Raw genomic sequence first — 15,121 nt, 5'->3', positions numbered from 1 at the left:
TAACAGATAAACAATAGTTCAACAATAATAATCATCATAATTCCTACACCTATTTCAAACTATCACTGGTATTTTAAATGTGATTTTTCAGTATTCTGAAAATTTGCATCTCTCATAATGTAAATAATTAGCCTTAGAGAACATATGTTCAGACAATTTCTATTCTGTATGATTCTATACCATGTTTTAATAAACAATTTTCCTAAAACTTTCATAAGTGTAATGTTTCCTGTCTTTTTTTTTTCTTCAACATGAAGTGATTGGTTGAAGTTTTATGTAAGGGGAATCTGCAAATATTCTTGGTATTTCTTTAGGGACACAGGAGTTGGACTCAATGATCCTTGTGGGTCCCTTCCAACTCAGATATTCTATGATTCTATGATTCTTCCATCTTTCAGCTCAGAAATTCTGTGATACATTTTCTTAAATAAGTGAAGAATGTAAAATCCCTCAATTATTCAGGGTTGAAAAATGAAGACAAAATTATTTCTCCAACTGTAGAGAAGAGGCAGACATTGTTAGAATAAATATTAATTTAAGAATTTTCATTAACACAGGGAAACAACATTTTCTGTTTTGAGTACAAAGATGTTGTAAAAGAAAGATGCATTACAATTCTCAGTAAATATTATTTTTATTGAAAAACTAATATTAAAGAGCAGCAAAATTGAATACAAATTGTTAGATTTCCAAAGAATAACATGATCTGGAAGGACAGATCATTATTAATTATTAATTTATTATTTGGAAATCTAACAGGTCTCTGATTTAACAGTGTGCATGAGAGAGAGTTTAAGTAGCTGTGACTCTCAAAAACTACATTCTTATCAATATTGGTTTCAATTCACACAAACCTTCCTTTTTGTCTTCTGCAGCAATCTTCACTTTTGTGTCTGTTATATCTTTGAAAGAGGCCAGAAAAAGTACTACATCTCCTTTTTCATTCTTTATGGGAACAATATCCAATAGGCACCAGAATGAAGACCCTGTAAGGATAAAGAATGAATTTAATTCAAACAGCTGTCTTTTAGCAGAGAGAGGAGGGGGAAAAAAAAAAAAAAAAAAAAAAAAAAAAAAAAAAAAAGTGTATTACTAAATCTACAACTAATGCAATTCTAAAAAAAAAATATCTTATTTAAGAGGTCAGTTGTCAGGAAATCACAGATGTTCAGCTCATGTAAATCTGTTTGCATCATTGGTTGAAGCTCAGTAATACTGCTTTCTCTGGAAGTAAGGCATTAATTTAAATGCAAAATTTATCTGCAGGGATCATTAATAGAATTTAATGAAACTGCTTACTCCTCTCATACCATGCGTTCCTTTGAACTCTCAACTGATGTTGCTTATTTTACTGGAATAGCTTTCACTTTGTTAACTTGACATCTGAAGCTTCCAGGTTTACTATAAAATCATTTTACTTTAATCATCTTGCTTGATACTCATTAAAATCTCTTGACAGAAGACCTGATAGTCAGAACATCATTCCACTAATTCAAAGATATTTAAACTAATCAGACATCAGACTTAGAATAGAAAATGTAAATGCTTGATTCAAAGTAACTTAAGCTAAGAAAGAATTAACTCCTCACATTTTACAGGTAAGATTTATAATACAAGAAATTTTCTGTAAAATCAATATCAGTTTTTTTCTTACGATGTATAAAGGCCAGCTTGCTAAGGTGTTAATTAAACAACACAGAGTTTGACAATATTTTTAATTTTTTGCCAAACTTTCTCTTCCCAGATCTGGTAAATAATTGTACCACTTTCAATAGGTATTTTCACTGATTCTATTACGTCATATTTGCAAGATATATTGTTCAATTCCAGTGGAAACATTTACAGGTCTCCCATTAACACAGACCACTTGGAACAGAATATAATGAATGTTATATGCTAGGAGTGTAATGGAGATTTCAGCAAGCACCCTGGATTCCAATCCCATCCATTCTGGGACAATTCAGCTCAATGCCAGGTTTTGTTTTCCGGTTTTTGGCTATCAATACTTCCTATCTCCAATTATCCTTCTCTCCTTCTCCTCCTATTATTTACAAGGTATATAATTACTGTTACAGCATGTTTTTGTTTGTTTGTTTGTTGGTTGGTTGGTTGTTTTTTTAGTTTTAAATTTAAAATTTATTGGAGATTTCTTTATGTTTCCATATTCATTTTCATCCCCATCATACTCCTATTAACATTCATTTACAAGCAAAAGTATATTTTCATTCAGAAAAGAACAAAGTTCCTTCAATGACTGCTGCCACTACTGCCATACTGTCAGCTGTGCTTTGAAGCTGTCCTTTGTAAAAACAAACAGACTAGTTATTTCCTCCTCTATTTTTCCTTCTGATTTCTGCAGTTCATTTCAAGAGAAAATGAACTGAACACACCAAGATCACAATTAATCTAAGTTAAATTTTCAACTGGAAGTTCTCTGTCTGTTAAAAGATGTAGGCAAGCATGGGGGGCAAAACTGCAGCTTTCCTTTTGAAGGGCCTCTGAAGATGAAGGTGTAGAAGTATGTTTGAAAAGAAATTAATCTGCTTTTCTTTATCCTGGGTAAACTTCCCAAGAGGCAGGCTTTGACAATGGTTGAGTCACCAGATAATGTTTCCACTCAAGGAGACTTTTCCACTAAGTTTCCACTTTAAAGTAGAGATAGAGAGAATTGGAAACAGAAGGAAAGTAGATTGGGTAAGGACAGAGAAATTGCGTGAAAATAGACTGACTTTATATTAGGTTTAATCATTCTCATTTTGAGGTTGTAGAGAGAGAGCAAAAAAAGAAGCTCTTTTAAAAGAAGGTAGAACTGACATCAGAAGCAATATATTTCTATTCTTCCCTCTTTCTTTTTAATTTTCCATTCTTAATTCAAATTTACATGGACATAGCTTGTTTTACCAAAACTTTTGGGAAAAACTGCTTAGTGCTGTTACTGTCAGAAATGTTATATAGAGCCAACACCTTATCAATCTGAAGTGGTGTATTCAAAGAGGAGAGGTAGCATTAAGCAATTTTACTTTATGGCTTAAAAATAGAATCACAGATATCTACGGAATATTATTATAACTTTTAAACTATTCATGTTTAATAGTTTTAATATTCATGTTTCTTTTAAAATTTTATGTTGTGTATTCTAGCAGTAGCTTCAGTTGGACAAAAAGCTGTTCTCAACTTCATCTTCTTAACAATACTAATAGCAGCCTTTTCTTTTAAACATCTGTTGAAATCTCCAGAAATACATGTGTATCTTATTTTTTTAAATTGTTTCACATCTTTTTGACACACACACACAAATAAATCATTACAGCTGTTTAAGGCAGAAAGTTAGAGATATTAGATACATCCATATAAATCTAACTCAGTTATGCTAAGAAGCACCTTTGATAACTTTATCTGAAGTGATAGACTTATATGTTTAGGGAAGTAATTGTAACACTGCCATCAGTAATAATTAGAAATAGAGACAAATATTTTCAGTGTTTCATGCTGTAATGCTTTTTCTCTTCTGTGTGTATTTGAGCTTTTTGCTGGTGAATACTAGTCACTGAAATCATGTAATGTCATTTTCTGATTCTCTTCAATCATATTTTCTCTCATCTGTACTACTCCATGAATGTGTGTGTGATTTTTTTTTTTATTTTTATTTTTATTCTTTTAAGCAAAGCAAGTATGCTTAAGAAATAGTACAAACAACTAAAGAAAACACATATCCGATACATGCATAGGATACTTCCCCCTCAAAGAGTTCTCTGTTAGTGCTTAGCATAACAGAGTTGCAGGTCTTGACATTACTTATACACTCAACCTTTAAAAGTTCAAAGTTTACTTTTTGGGGGTTTCTGCCATTACTCTGAAGAGTGCAAATATATATGAAATACTCTTCCAGACTAGAGGAGATGACCCAGTTTAAGCCAGGACTAGATCATATGTGCTTGCACTCTGTCAAGAACAGAAGTGTGCCACATTTCACTCCAGATGAGCATTATTGGAAAAATGTACTTATCCAATGCAATCAATTATACCGCTTTTACTGAAAGCCAACACTGTAGAATGCTATAAGCCAAAAGAAGAACTTTCTACTCACTGAAAAAAAGTAATGCAGTTATAGTTCTTTTGAGTGCACTCATCTGTGAGGAAGAAATTTCTTCCCTGCTTCAGATGGTGCACACAAAGGTTTTCCGTATTGCCAGGCGTTGTCTATCAAAGACATTTCTTTTGGAGGTTTATTTATATACAGACCTTTATTGCTCCAAGCCACTACTCTTTGAGGAAGAGTCTAGTCTTTCTCTTGCATTATGAACTGAATGTTCAAAATATATTTTAATATCCTCAAGGGCTATAGAAGTACATCTCAGGAAAGGAGAAAAGAGACCAAATGAAGCATAATCTTATCACAAAGCAATTTGGCTAGAGTCCGCCTTTCATATATACATAAAAAAGAGAATGCTTTATAGTCACTCTCTCACCCTCCATTTCTACCTTTCCTCACTCTGACAGTTAGAAGTCTCCTTAGACTGAAATCAAAACAAAGGTCAAGAGGGCCAGGAACTTAAAAAGGAGATTTGATAAAAAAACCCTTGCCATCATAGCACCAATAACCCTTAGAACCAAGTATTCCTGTCATTAGAAAATAAGGCCTGCTTAAACCGAGGAACAAACTCAGACTGTTAACCTTATTCATGAGCTATGTCCACCCAGCATACAGTAATACTTAACCGAACTTCAACCACAACTATCCCAGACAAAGCTCATTGCAAGAGTCAGAACAGAAATCTTTGGGTATTTCAGTGGTATTACAGAAACAGAGAGGGATTATTGATGACCAGTTTATTTAAATCTTTAATGGAATACAAAAAAAATAATAATAAAAAAAAATTATTTGCCCATCACATCTGCTTAATCATTTTAACTGTGCTTTTCTGCAGTAAGTATCTTTCTTAGTGTAAAAAAAAAAAACGAAAGCATAAATGTCTTGAATGTTATATAAACAAACTCTGTGACACACACACACACACACACACAAATCTCTTCATTTAATAATTACCATAATTGTATTATGTAAAAAAAAAAAAAAAAAGCAGAACTAAGCTGCACATCTTATGTGCATCATATATGACATCATATATCTGGTAGATTTTTTTTTTTTTTTACATTGCATTACATTTTAAACAGATGTAAATCTATCTTTTAAGAGAAAATGAAACAAACAAAAACAACAAAAAACACACCACATTTTCCAGGGATTTGTTATTTAAAAGACACAGATAACTGCAATAATGTATTGACAGGGTTGATACTAATTCTTCAGCTTTACAACATGATCCTTTCATTTACAGAATTAATAATTGTTAGCAAAATAAAACATTGGCTTATTTTTAAGAAGTTTAGCCAGATTATTTCACCCTCACTGACAGTCCACGATACCAAAGACGCGAAACACCGCGCTAACTAGCGAAACACCAAGCTAACTTTTTTTTGGGCTAGATTCCAAGTGCCAATGATAACATTTTGTTTTGGATGTTTTGTGATTTAGACAAGGTGTCAACACTTTGTTGAGGAAACCAAAGTGCAAAGAAGCAAACAATTCTTTAAAAAAAAAAAAAAAAAAGCAACTGAACTAAACTAGAAGGGAATGTAGCTGAAATAAAAAGTACAGCTATAATCAGAGTACTTTCTCTCTTGTAAATACCACCAAAACTTTGACAATGTAGTTAACATAGTTAACTCAAGGTTTTGCTACTTTAAGCAAGTAAGTACCTAGGTCTTCTCCATTCTTGCAAAAGTGGCATGTACATACTAACAAAATTTATCAAATTTTCCCTTGAATTCTGCTCCTGTTGATGACAGCCAATGTGTTATATCCTAGTGACAGTCTTTGGTCTGACAATATTGCAAGAAAACTTACAAGAAGACATATGGAGTGTCAGGTAATTCATGCATATGGTCACTGATGGTTGTGCTAGCACTCTCCTAGTAGTAAAAAAAGAGTCTCAAGAACTTATGGCCAACAGATCATACTTGCAATTAGTTTTCTCCACAAATTTTAAGAGTCAACTTAAATCCCTTAAAAATAAATAAATAAATAAATCTCAAATGAGGATATAGAGGTATCTCAAGAACTTGGTAGGGGGGAGTGGAATAGGTAAAATACCTTAATAATGAGGTAAAATTATGGTTCAATATGAATAAGCAGATAACAGGCAATTCTGCGAATCTGTGTAGCGATTTATAAACTTCCATTAAAAATCTCCCTGCACATCTCTCACACATGGCAATAGAGCAAGTGTTATTCAAATCTATCACATCTCATCAGAGAACGTGAAAATCCCCTCTCCATGTTTCCCCTTCTTTTTCAGTGACAAACTCTATCTTACACTCTGTTCCCACTACTGCTGGATAACTCAATAGCTCATAGGTCATGTTGTACAACATGTCTAATTTTGCTGTCATCACTGCCATGATGGAGAAAGGGAAAAGACGTTCCACTAAGAGGAGACATTGCACAACACATCAGCCTCCTATCCTTGCCTTGCTGCAAACTTCCTATGTTAGTCAGAGAAAGACTTTCCTCACCACCTCAAAATCTGCATTTATTAATATGCTGACAGAGGCTGAGTCTGTTCTGGCAGCTCCTGGTTTGAGTGCTTGACGTTTCCAACCTTGGTGTTCTTTTCTTTTGTATGCAACTGCTAGTACAGTCTGCTGTATACTAACTAATTTATGGACTCGAGCACATCTACAATTTGGATTTGTTTACTCAGCTTTGCTATCTCTCCTTTTATGACCACTTTCTACTATATTTTCTACTTAATGAAATTCCTTGTTTCAAAATCCTCTAGTTACATACAAGTTTTCATTGAATAAAAGCAGAGAAGCTAAGCGATGCCTGTTAAAGCCACGTGACACTCATTATCCCTATGTGTGCTACTTACTTTTTGTCTGCTCTAATTTTCTTTTCCTATCTCTGTCCTGATTAGAAAAGAAAACTGCATTTAAGCAGATAAGAACTTCCCTGATGTAATACATTTACTAGGTTACGTATATAACAATTAGCAAAATACACAGGATTATTAAAAAAAAAACTCAGTGAAGTCAATGAAATGCATTCTGTTTAAATGCAAAAGACTCCAGGGCAAATTTCTTGATACCAGCAGTCTGCAACTTACTTTCCCTCCTACGTCAAAGATCGTTATTCTGTCACAGACATAACACTACAAGGCATTTGTCATCTAACTCCTGTGACAGCAGAAACAGGCAATTTGTTGATATAATTCAATATCCAATAGTTAAAGTCTTAAAAAATATCTTAAAATATTCTTGCTACCTTACTTGTTTAATAATTAAATGTCTAACCATAGACTGTTATATATATTGTTCCCAGCATACAGGAAAAAAAAATCTAAATAAAAATATAGTTTCTTCAGTTTTTTCTATGCACTGTTTTGGAAAAAAAGTCATGATCAATCCTTCCTGAGTAGTCTTGTTTTTCCTCTCTTCAGATGATATCAGCTTTTTTTTTTTTTTTTTTTTTTTTGAGTTACACTCAAAATAAGCAAAGTCTACTTACTTTCCCTTGATTATTGTATTTTTGAAATCTATTGTTAGAATTGTGTTTACAGCCTATGGTGCTTATTCTTTTGGGATTTTAACAATTCCTCATTCAAAATGTAGACTTAGTGACAGGAGCAGATATGAGTTTTTAGTCTACTGACATGTGTACTTTTGTCACTTAGAAAAAAAAAAGGCAAAAAAATAACAAATTTTCTTAAGCCAGGATGACTTCTTAGCTAAACGTATGTGTGTATGTATGTACATGCATGAAAAACATATATTTATACATAACTTTCTCCCCAAACTTTTCTCTGTTTCTTTCAAAAAGCTAACCAATATTTTTAAAATTGTGTCTGAAATTTCTGACATCAGAAGGAAGTGTGTTCCACATTGATCTAAAAACTACCATGTTTTCAAATGAAGTTATCATTTTTGAGCTTATTATTATTATATCCTCTTAAAAAGAAACTTCCAAAATTACACAGAATTTGTTGCTTCCTAGGAAAAAACAACACAGCAATACCAAAACAGACACTAGTACTGGTAAGTTTTCCACTTTTTCAACTCCAAATAATGAGACAGAAAAGCATAAATAAAAATATTTTTGTGCAAGACATTTTCATGATCCGGGTTCTGGTGTTTCTTCCAATGGCAGCCTCTATGAACAGAAGGGTCAGAGTCTACAGAAGAGTAGGTCTCCCAAAGATAGAAGAAATTCTGGATGCAGAGTCATGCTTATTCTAAACACTTTCACATTAAATGTTACTTAGAGAAGTAGAAATTCTGCTGGCTATTTGTCCACTCTTGTTGCAAAGCTCCATTTTAGAAACTGATAATTTATTTTCTATCACCTTTCCATAAGGTAAGGTCAGAGATTGTTTATATCAGTGACTCTATAGTCGATGTCTAAAATCTAAGATTTATCTGTAAATAACAGCCATTTCAAATGAGCTTGTGGATTTTCTGTTGAGCCCATAATTCAAGAATTTTAACCTGCTCTTGACTTTCTGCTCTCCAGCACTTTTCTAGGAGGAAGGGGACCTATCCGGGACCTGATAAAGGGTTGTGTCATGAATCTGGATTGCTATCGCCCTCCTGTCAGGTTTATGGGTTTATGCAGGAGGGTTTTGAAACATGCACTGAAAAATTACATAATGCTGTAGAGAGGATTAATCTTCCCATTTCACCATTTGAATCTATGTGAACACATGTTGTAAACAGACTCTGAGCCTTTCCATTGAGAAGAATTACAGAAACCCTGCCAGTTGGAAGGTAGTAGGTTTTAACCTTTTCATTACTTACCTGCTCTATAAAATCACATTGTTTTTGCAATTCCCCAAGACAAATCAGTAAGGTGGTTCAATACACAGTGCTAACATGAACCTCCTGCTGTTCCTCCAAAAAAAAAAAAAAACACACCATGGAGATACTGCAAGAACTCATTGCAATTGTTAGCATAAGAGTTGGCAATTACATTCTGCAGCATGATCCAATAAAGTTTATTGAGGACCATGAAAAAATTAAAGAAATGTCAGCAGAAGGGAGGCAGGTGATCATCAGGAGAGATGGATCTTTGTCCTTTCTTTAAACAAACATCAGCCTAACTCATGCTGAAACATGGGTACAGAAGTCAATTTTTAGCTAAACCTGATTTAAAACCTTATAAAAATTAAAGCATAACCTATCAGCATTCTCGCTGTGACCATAAAACCATAAGAAAATTTGAAGTGTAGACTAACTGTTCTGACCCCAGTATCTCACAGCAAAATAAATACCTATGTCTCTTAAAATGCATGTGCAAAAGGGAGCATAATTATATAAATCTTAAAAAATAAAAAGTGCATACAACATAAACATTCGTATTAAGTACAGCTGGAAACACATGGTGCCTGTATGGAAAAAAATCTGTAAGCATCTGTAAGCAATGAAAAGCTTGTCACATTGTAACAATGCAATAAGTACCAGGAAACACTTATATGGATTTATTCACTTATCAGTGTGCTTCTATGAGAACAAATCTTTTCACAGTGAATTATGCTTTTAATAAATCATGTTGCTTTTGAAAGAAGCTATTAGCCAATGTCACCATGAGTGCCATCAGAATAAAGTCTCAGCACTGTCAGTTAGTAAGGAGCGGTAAGCAACTTCGTGTTGAAGTCTCATGAAATCATAGCAAAAGATCTCAGATGTTTCAGATCACACTGCACATGGGATTTTCCCTTTTTATTTTTTTTTTCTTTTATTTCTTTTTTTTCCTTCTAACCCCTGTTCAACCCCTATTTTTATCTCCTTGCAGGCTTTCACTGACCCAACACTCTACAGAGTCTGAGCCACGGATCTCCAGAGGAACAAACATCTGCCCTATTTTCCCCTTTTGCTGCTCTCACTGCAGAAGCTGGGACTGTCTGTAATGTCTACGTATGGCTACACTTTGCATTTTGAAAAATGAAGCGTTTGCAGAGCAAAGTAGCTTAAATGTTTCCTGTTCTATAAAAATGGAAGAAAATAAGGACATGCCTTTAGTCTACACACACAGGTATATTGCTTTTTAAAAAATAACTTCCTCAATAGCACGGAGATATCCTAACATTTTACTATTGAGCTATATGAAAGGGAAGAAAAACAAACAAAAAAGAAATAATGCTTTAATTGCAGTTAGCTATTACCATCAGATTCATTTTTGAGCATTGTTTGCTCTTTCTGTTTCCCCCTACTCCTCCTGTATTTTGTACTATAATTTAGATAATGTGAGCAAATCAGCTACGAATGATTTTAACTTTCTTGTTAGGGCACATTTTTAACGTAAAGCAGCAGTGAGGTCACATTTCTATGAACTCTCCTGCCAAACAACTTGTCAAGAAAGTTCCTGTACATTAGTAACTAGACGTCGCTAGCAAATTGATGGTTTTGTATGGAAAGCTTTAATTTTCTCTAATTGGAAAATTCTAATAAATGTCTCTCCTGTAGCTGCCAGGCTTAACATTTCCCAAAGCAATTCAAGGGTTGCTAAAGCAGGGAGTTAGTTCATATTAAAAATGTACCATACAACTCCTATGCTTCAAAGTGCTACAGGATATTTCCAGAGAACCATTAAAATAGATCTTTAAACTTCTTGATGGAAAAAAGGGATACCATTTCCGCAAAGACCAAAATACTTTTTTTGTGTGTGTGTGTAAAAAGAAGAGCTTTAAGAAACCCTTATTTTCTTTAAATATAATTATTTTTACTTAAACTTCTTTAATACTTATTATAATTTTTAATAAAAAAATAAAATCATCTTAAAACAAAAGATGTCATTCCTTGACTACAAATAATGTATGGAGTCTTTGATCTTCTTTAGCCACATTATTCAAGTGCATCCATAATAGATGCTATAAGCAATGTCTCATGGCCTGAGGTTTATTTCATTTGCCTGTGGCTGTTATTGTTGCTCATCTGAGAACACCATTACACCTGAGGCTTCAAATGGCCTTTTGCCCAGTGGTACCTAGTAACTCAGTGAGATGTTCTGTCTTTCACTGTTTTTCAACTCCTATTCTACCCATCTGATATAATATTCTGGTGTTATATAATTTTATATGTCATTATATATTAATATATCATATTAATAATACTTCCAGATAAAGGTACAGATTTTTTGAAACACTAATGAGTAGAGATGAATACTGTGGCTTAATCACACTGACTCTTGGAATTAGAGAATTGAGAAAAAAGCTGTTTCATGTCTTCTTGACTTTAGAAGTTATTTACAAAACCTTTAGGGTAGGGAAAACTGCAAGGCAGATGCATAATACTTACCTCAGAAAGTGCTTAAATTAGTTTACAGGTAGAAGATGTCATATTGTCCCATGAGTAGCTGTGCTTAAGCCAACTCTATATGCAGTCAAGTCCTAAGGCAAGCTGTAAAGGTGGCCCCAGCAACACCTACCCGTCCATTAGTCTTACAGAAGGGATTTTCAAATTCCTGCCAATTGCGGAAATGGCAGCTGAGAGGTGGTGAGCAGAGGACATGGACACAATGGATGCCATACTGAAGCCTCTCACAAATCCTTAAATCAAAAGTAAACTTTTCTGGTTACACAGTATTTTACACAGGTTATACCTTCACAGGAAGAGACCAATTTCCTTTCCATGAAGGAAAGTTGTAGCACTACTAAAGACCATACAAGTGTGTGTGCAAGAACAAACAAGATCAAATCTTTTTTTTAAAGACTACAAACTGACTTTTGAGACACAGAAAATAAGACTGATGGGGTCATAAGGGAACTAAGGTATGACCTTCTCAGTGATTGAAGATGGAGAGCTTATGCTGGACTAAGTCAGTGATTATAAGGCTTATTGTAGCATCCTCTTAGGCTGCAACAGAAAAGGAAAAAATCCAATCAGCTCCTTGTTTATACTTCAGTTTGGTGGATCATGAAGACCTTATTTAACTATACGTACTTATTGCTGATAATTTTTTTCAGTGCTCTGACAGGGATTGTTCAGAAGGGATTGTTCAAATGTAGTTCTTTAGTGAAGTGTTCATCTGCTATCAGACTACTTTAAAAAAGGAGATCCCTGGAGTGAGTTCTTCCCTCACAAGTCACTTGAATTCAAAAAGGTTATTTTGCATTTCTGTTATCATAATTGACAACTTAATTTGTCACAGATGTTTTGAAGAAAGTGTAGAAATAGCAAGAGAAAAAAAATAAAAAGCAACTCCTAAAATACTTCATTTTAAAACTTTCTGAAGAAAGCAAGTCATACATTTCCTTGTTTTTTTTTTTTTTTTTTAATAGTTACTTTTTTCTTTTCTTTTTATCTTCAAAAAGCACTATATCTCTAATAATTAAATAAATAAAATAAATTAAAAACTGTCTAAGGAACTGAAATAAATACTAAAACTCTGTTAAAAAATATGTTTGTAATAGGATTTCCAAAGACATCTCTCTGAAGTTGCTGTATCTGCTGCAACAGTTCTTATACTGTTCTGAACTAACATGGCAGAAATGGGAAGGTACAAACATCTTATGCTATGGTGAAGATTTGTTAGAAAGACAAAAGGAGAACACATGTACTTCTATTCATTCTAAGAAGATTGCTTTCTAGTTAGGTGAGAGTACAAGAGGTGAGGATAACCCTTCTATTATGATCCAAAAGCAAATGACCAAAACAATAAATTTCTTTGTTTCTTACCACAGAGAATTAATCCATATCCTCTACCCAACTCCTTGCATGTTGTTTTTTTTCTCACTGCAATGAGTGTCAGCTCACATCAGTCTGGAATTCCTATGAAATTGTATGTGCTATGGTGGAGTTGCTTTAGTTACAACAATCACTCCTTTACTGAAGAGTTCCTGAGAAAAATTGCTATTAGAATTTCTAGTTAAATAACTGTGAAAGGCCCTATACTTAAACGTCCAAATTCAGATCAAAACTAGTTAAGGGCTTTAAGTCCCAAACTTGAATCAGAACTTGTGTAGAATGAATAGTTTAATTTAATGATAAAAACCAAATCAGTTTTAAATTGAGTTTAAATAAAAGTCATAATGTTGAAAAATGTGGTTATTAACAAATAATTAAAAATCAACACCACGTATTAGTTTTGGAAGTTTGAATTTCTTTTCCACACAAGGAGATACACATAGGAAAAAAAAAAAAAAAAAAAAAAAAGGAAAGAAAACAACAACGACAACAAAAAAAAAACATGTTATGTTCAATTACAGATTTCTAGCCTCTGAGTTTTAGATCAAATCCAGGACAGAAAAAAAAAAAAAAAAATCCTAATGTGTCTTTTATAAAGTAGTTATTTAAAGTATTATTTTATGGAGTATTCTGAGGGACGTTTCAGTCAATTCTGTAATCCTGTGAGCTCAGAATTATCCTTGAAGTTGAACTTCTGTGCCTGAAGTTATCCCTGAAAGTATTTATTTTGCCTTGTAGCTAGGCCTACAGAGTAAGTCTATACTCCTGAATGCTGGACTAAAGCCAGAAACCTTACCAAATGATACCCTAAAGTCATAACAGGAGACTGAAATATTACGTTATAAAAACCAAACCTTACTAGTTACCTGTCTCTCACTGATCTCTGTTCCTGGGGTTCCTATACACTAACCCCTTTAGCAGGTATTTTCAGTGTCAGGTAAGCCTCAAGGTAACCATACATTCATTCTGAGGTCATTAGTCCTAAAGTTCTTGTCTAAAAATATTGTTAAAACATTTGTCTGTAACACAAACTCCTTTTTTTTCTCCCTCCTTTTTTTTTTCCCCTGCCGATGTTGAATAACCTTAACTGCTTCATTGGTTCATTTTTTCTTCTGATAAAAACTCTCAAAACATTTAGCTAAAATGGGTGATTTACCAAATTCAATGTCTGCACTATGAAGCTCTGTTGAAAACCTAACAAACAAACAAAAAAACAAGACTATTTTTTAAGATAAATTTTGCTTTTATACAAATTGTCTCATGTTATTTTAATACCTATTCATTTATGCTTCACAATGGTACAGAAATGCATGAAAATGAAAAATACAACAGACAGTCAAGGAAATTTATTCATACTCAGAAAAAGTCTTGGAATGGCTTACATTCCAATTATACACAGGAATGCAAGTAGAATAGATTGGGGGAATTCTTTTATCCTAAACAATTTCTCTTTACCTATGTTTCATAAATTATTTGCCAAGCAAATTGATCTACAATTTCCTTTACCTGAATTAGTCCTACTTATTGAAGATTTGAAGCACCCCTCATAGTGCAAAGGAATCACAATTTAACCTGCAGGACTAAGCCAGTGAAATGAATATGTTAGCTTTACTTCTTTCATTTGCATATATTGAAATCTCTTCCTGCTATGCCCAGTCATCATTCTACAATACTGGTCAAATGCAGCCCTTATGTTTCTGTAAGATAATTTTTCCCTACATTCAGACATGATTTACAGGGCAGAAACTAGTTTTATTGAAAAACTTTCCTGAAAAATGAGCTAATGAATTCAAGGAAATATGGGAGTCTCTTTAAAAAAAAAAAAAAAAAAAAAAAAAAGTAGTCATGAACACAAAACAGGTAAACAGCAACTTTTGTATTAAACACATTTTTTTTTTTTGTCATTAAACACCTATTACTTTTAGAAAATAACTTGTAAAAATATTTAATATAGTAGTAACAACATTTTGGGAGGAAATATTTCATTACCAAGGACATAAATAGAATCTATGGAGAAACTATATGGCTTAAACATATGTCTACAAATTCTAGCCTTATAATAAAACATAAGGTGATGCTCAACCTGTGGATCCATTAAAAATCATGGATCGTTAAATATATGAGAAGGCTCCTATAACACTGCTGTGGTTGCAGTTCTATTAGAATCTTATACATAGGGTCACCCTTGGCTAGTGGTACAGTTCAAAGATCACATGAATAATAGCACTTAAACACTTACAGAATAGGTGCACTGAAAGAGACTGATATAATGAAACAAGATGATGAGTGTGTGTCATGGGTTGCTTTCTTCCATGGCTCACTCACTTTTACTATGCAAGAGTCCTTATAAATGCCCTGCAATAGGAGTGAAAGCTTTGGC

General features: G+C 33.4%; 1 protein-coding gene across 1 annotated transcript in view; it reads right to left on the bottom strand.

Annotated features, from left to right (window-relative positions):
• Nucleotides 1–15,121, bottom strand: part of KCNH8 (potassium voltage-gated channel subfamily H member 8) — a 181,283-nt gene that overhangs the window by 103,938 nt on the left and 62,224 nt on the right. Inside the window, exon 3 of the mRNA XM_068674337.1 lies at nucleotides 855–986. Within this exon, the coding sequence (XP_068530438.1) occupies nucleotides 855–986 (132 nt within the window). The remainder of the gene's footprint in view (nucleotides 1–854; nucleotides 987–15,121) is intronic.

The sequence above is a fragment of the Anas acuta genome, chromosome 2 (assembly GCF_963932015.1).
Source record: "Anas acuta chromosome 2, bAnaAcu1.1, whole genome shotgun sequence".
Taxonomy (NCBI): domain Eukaryota; kingdom Metazoa; phylum Chordata; class Aves; order Anseriformes; family Anatidae; genus Anas; species Anas acuta.
Note: the sequence above shows the minus strand (reverse complement) of the source record. Positions and strands in the feature narration are given on the sequence as shown.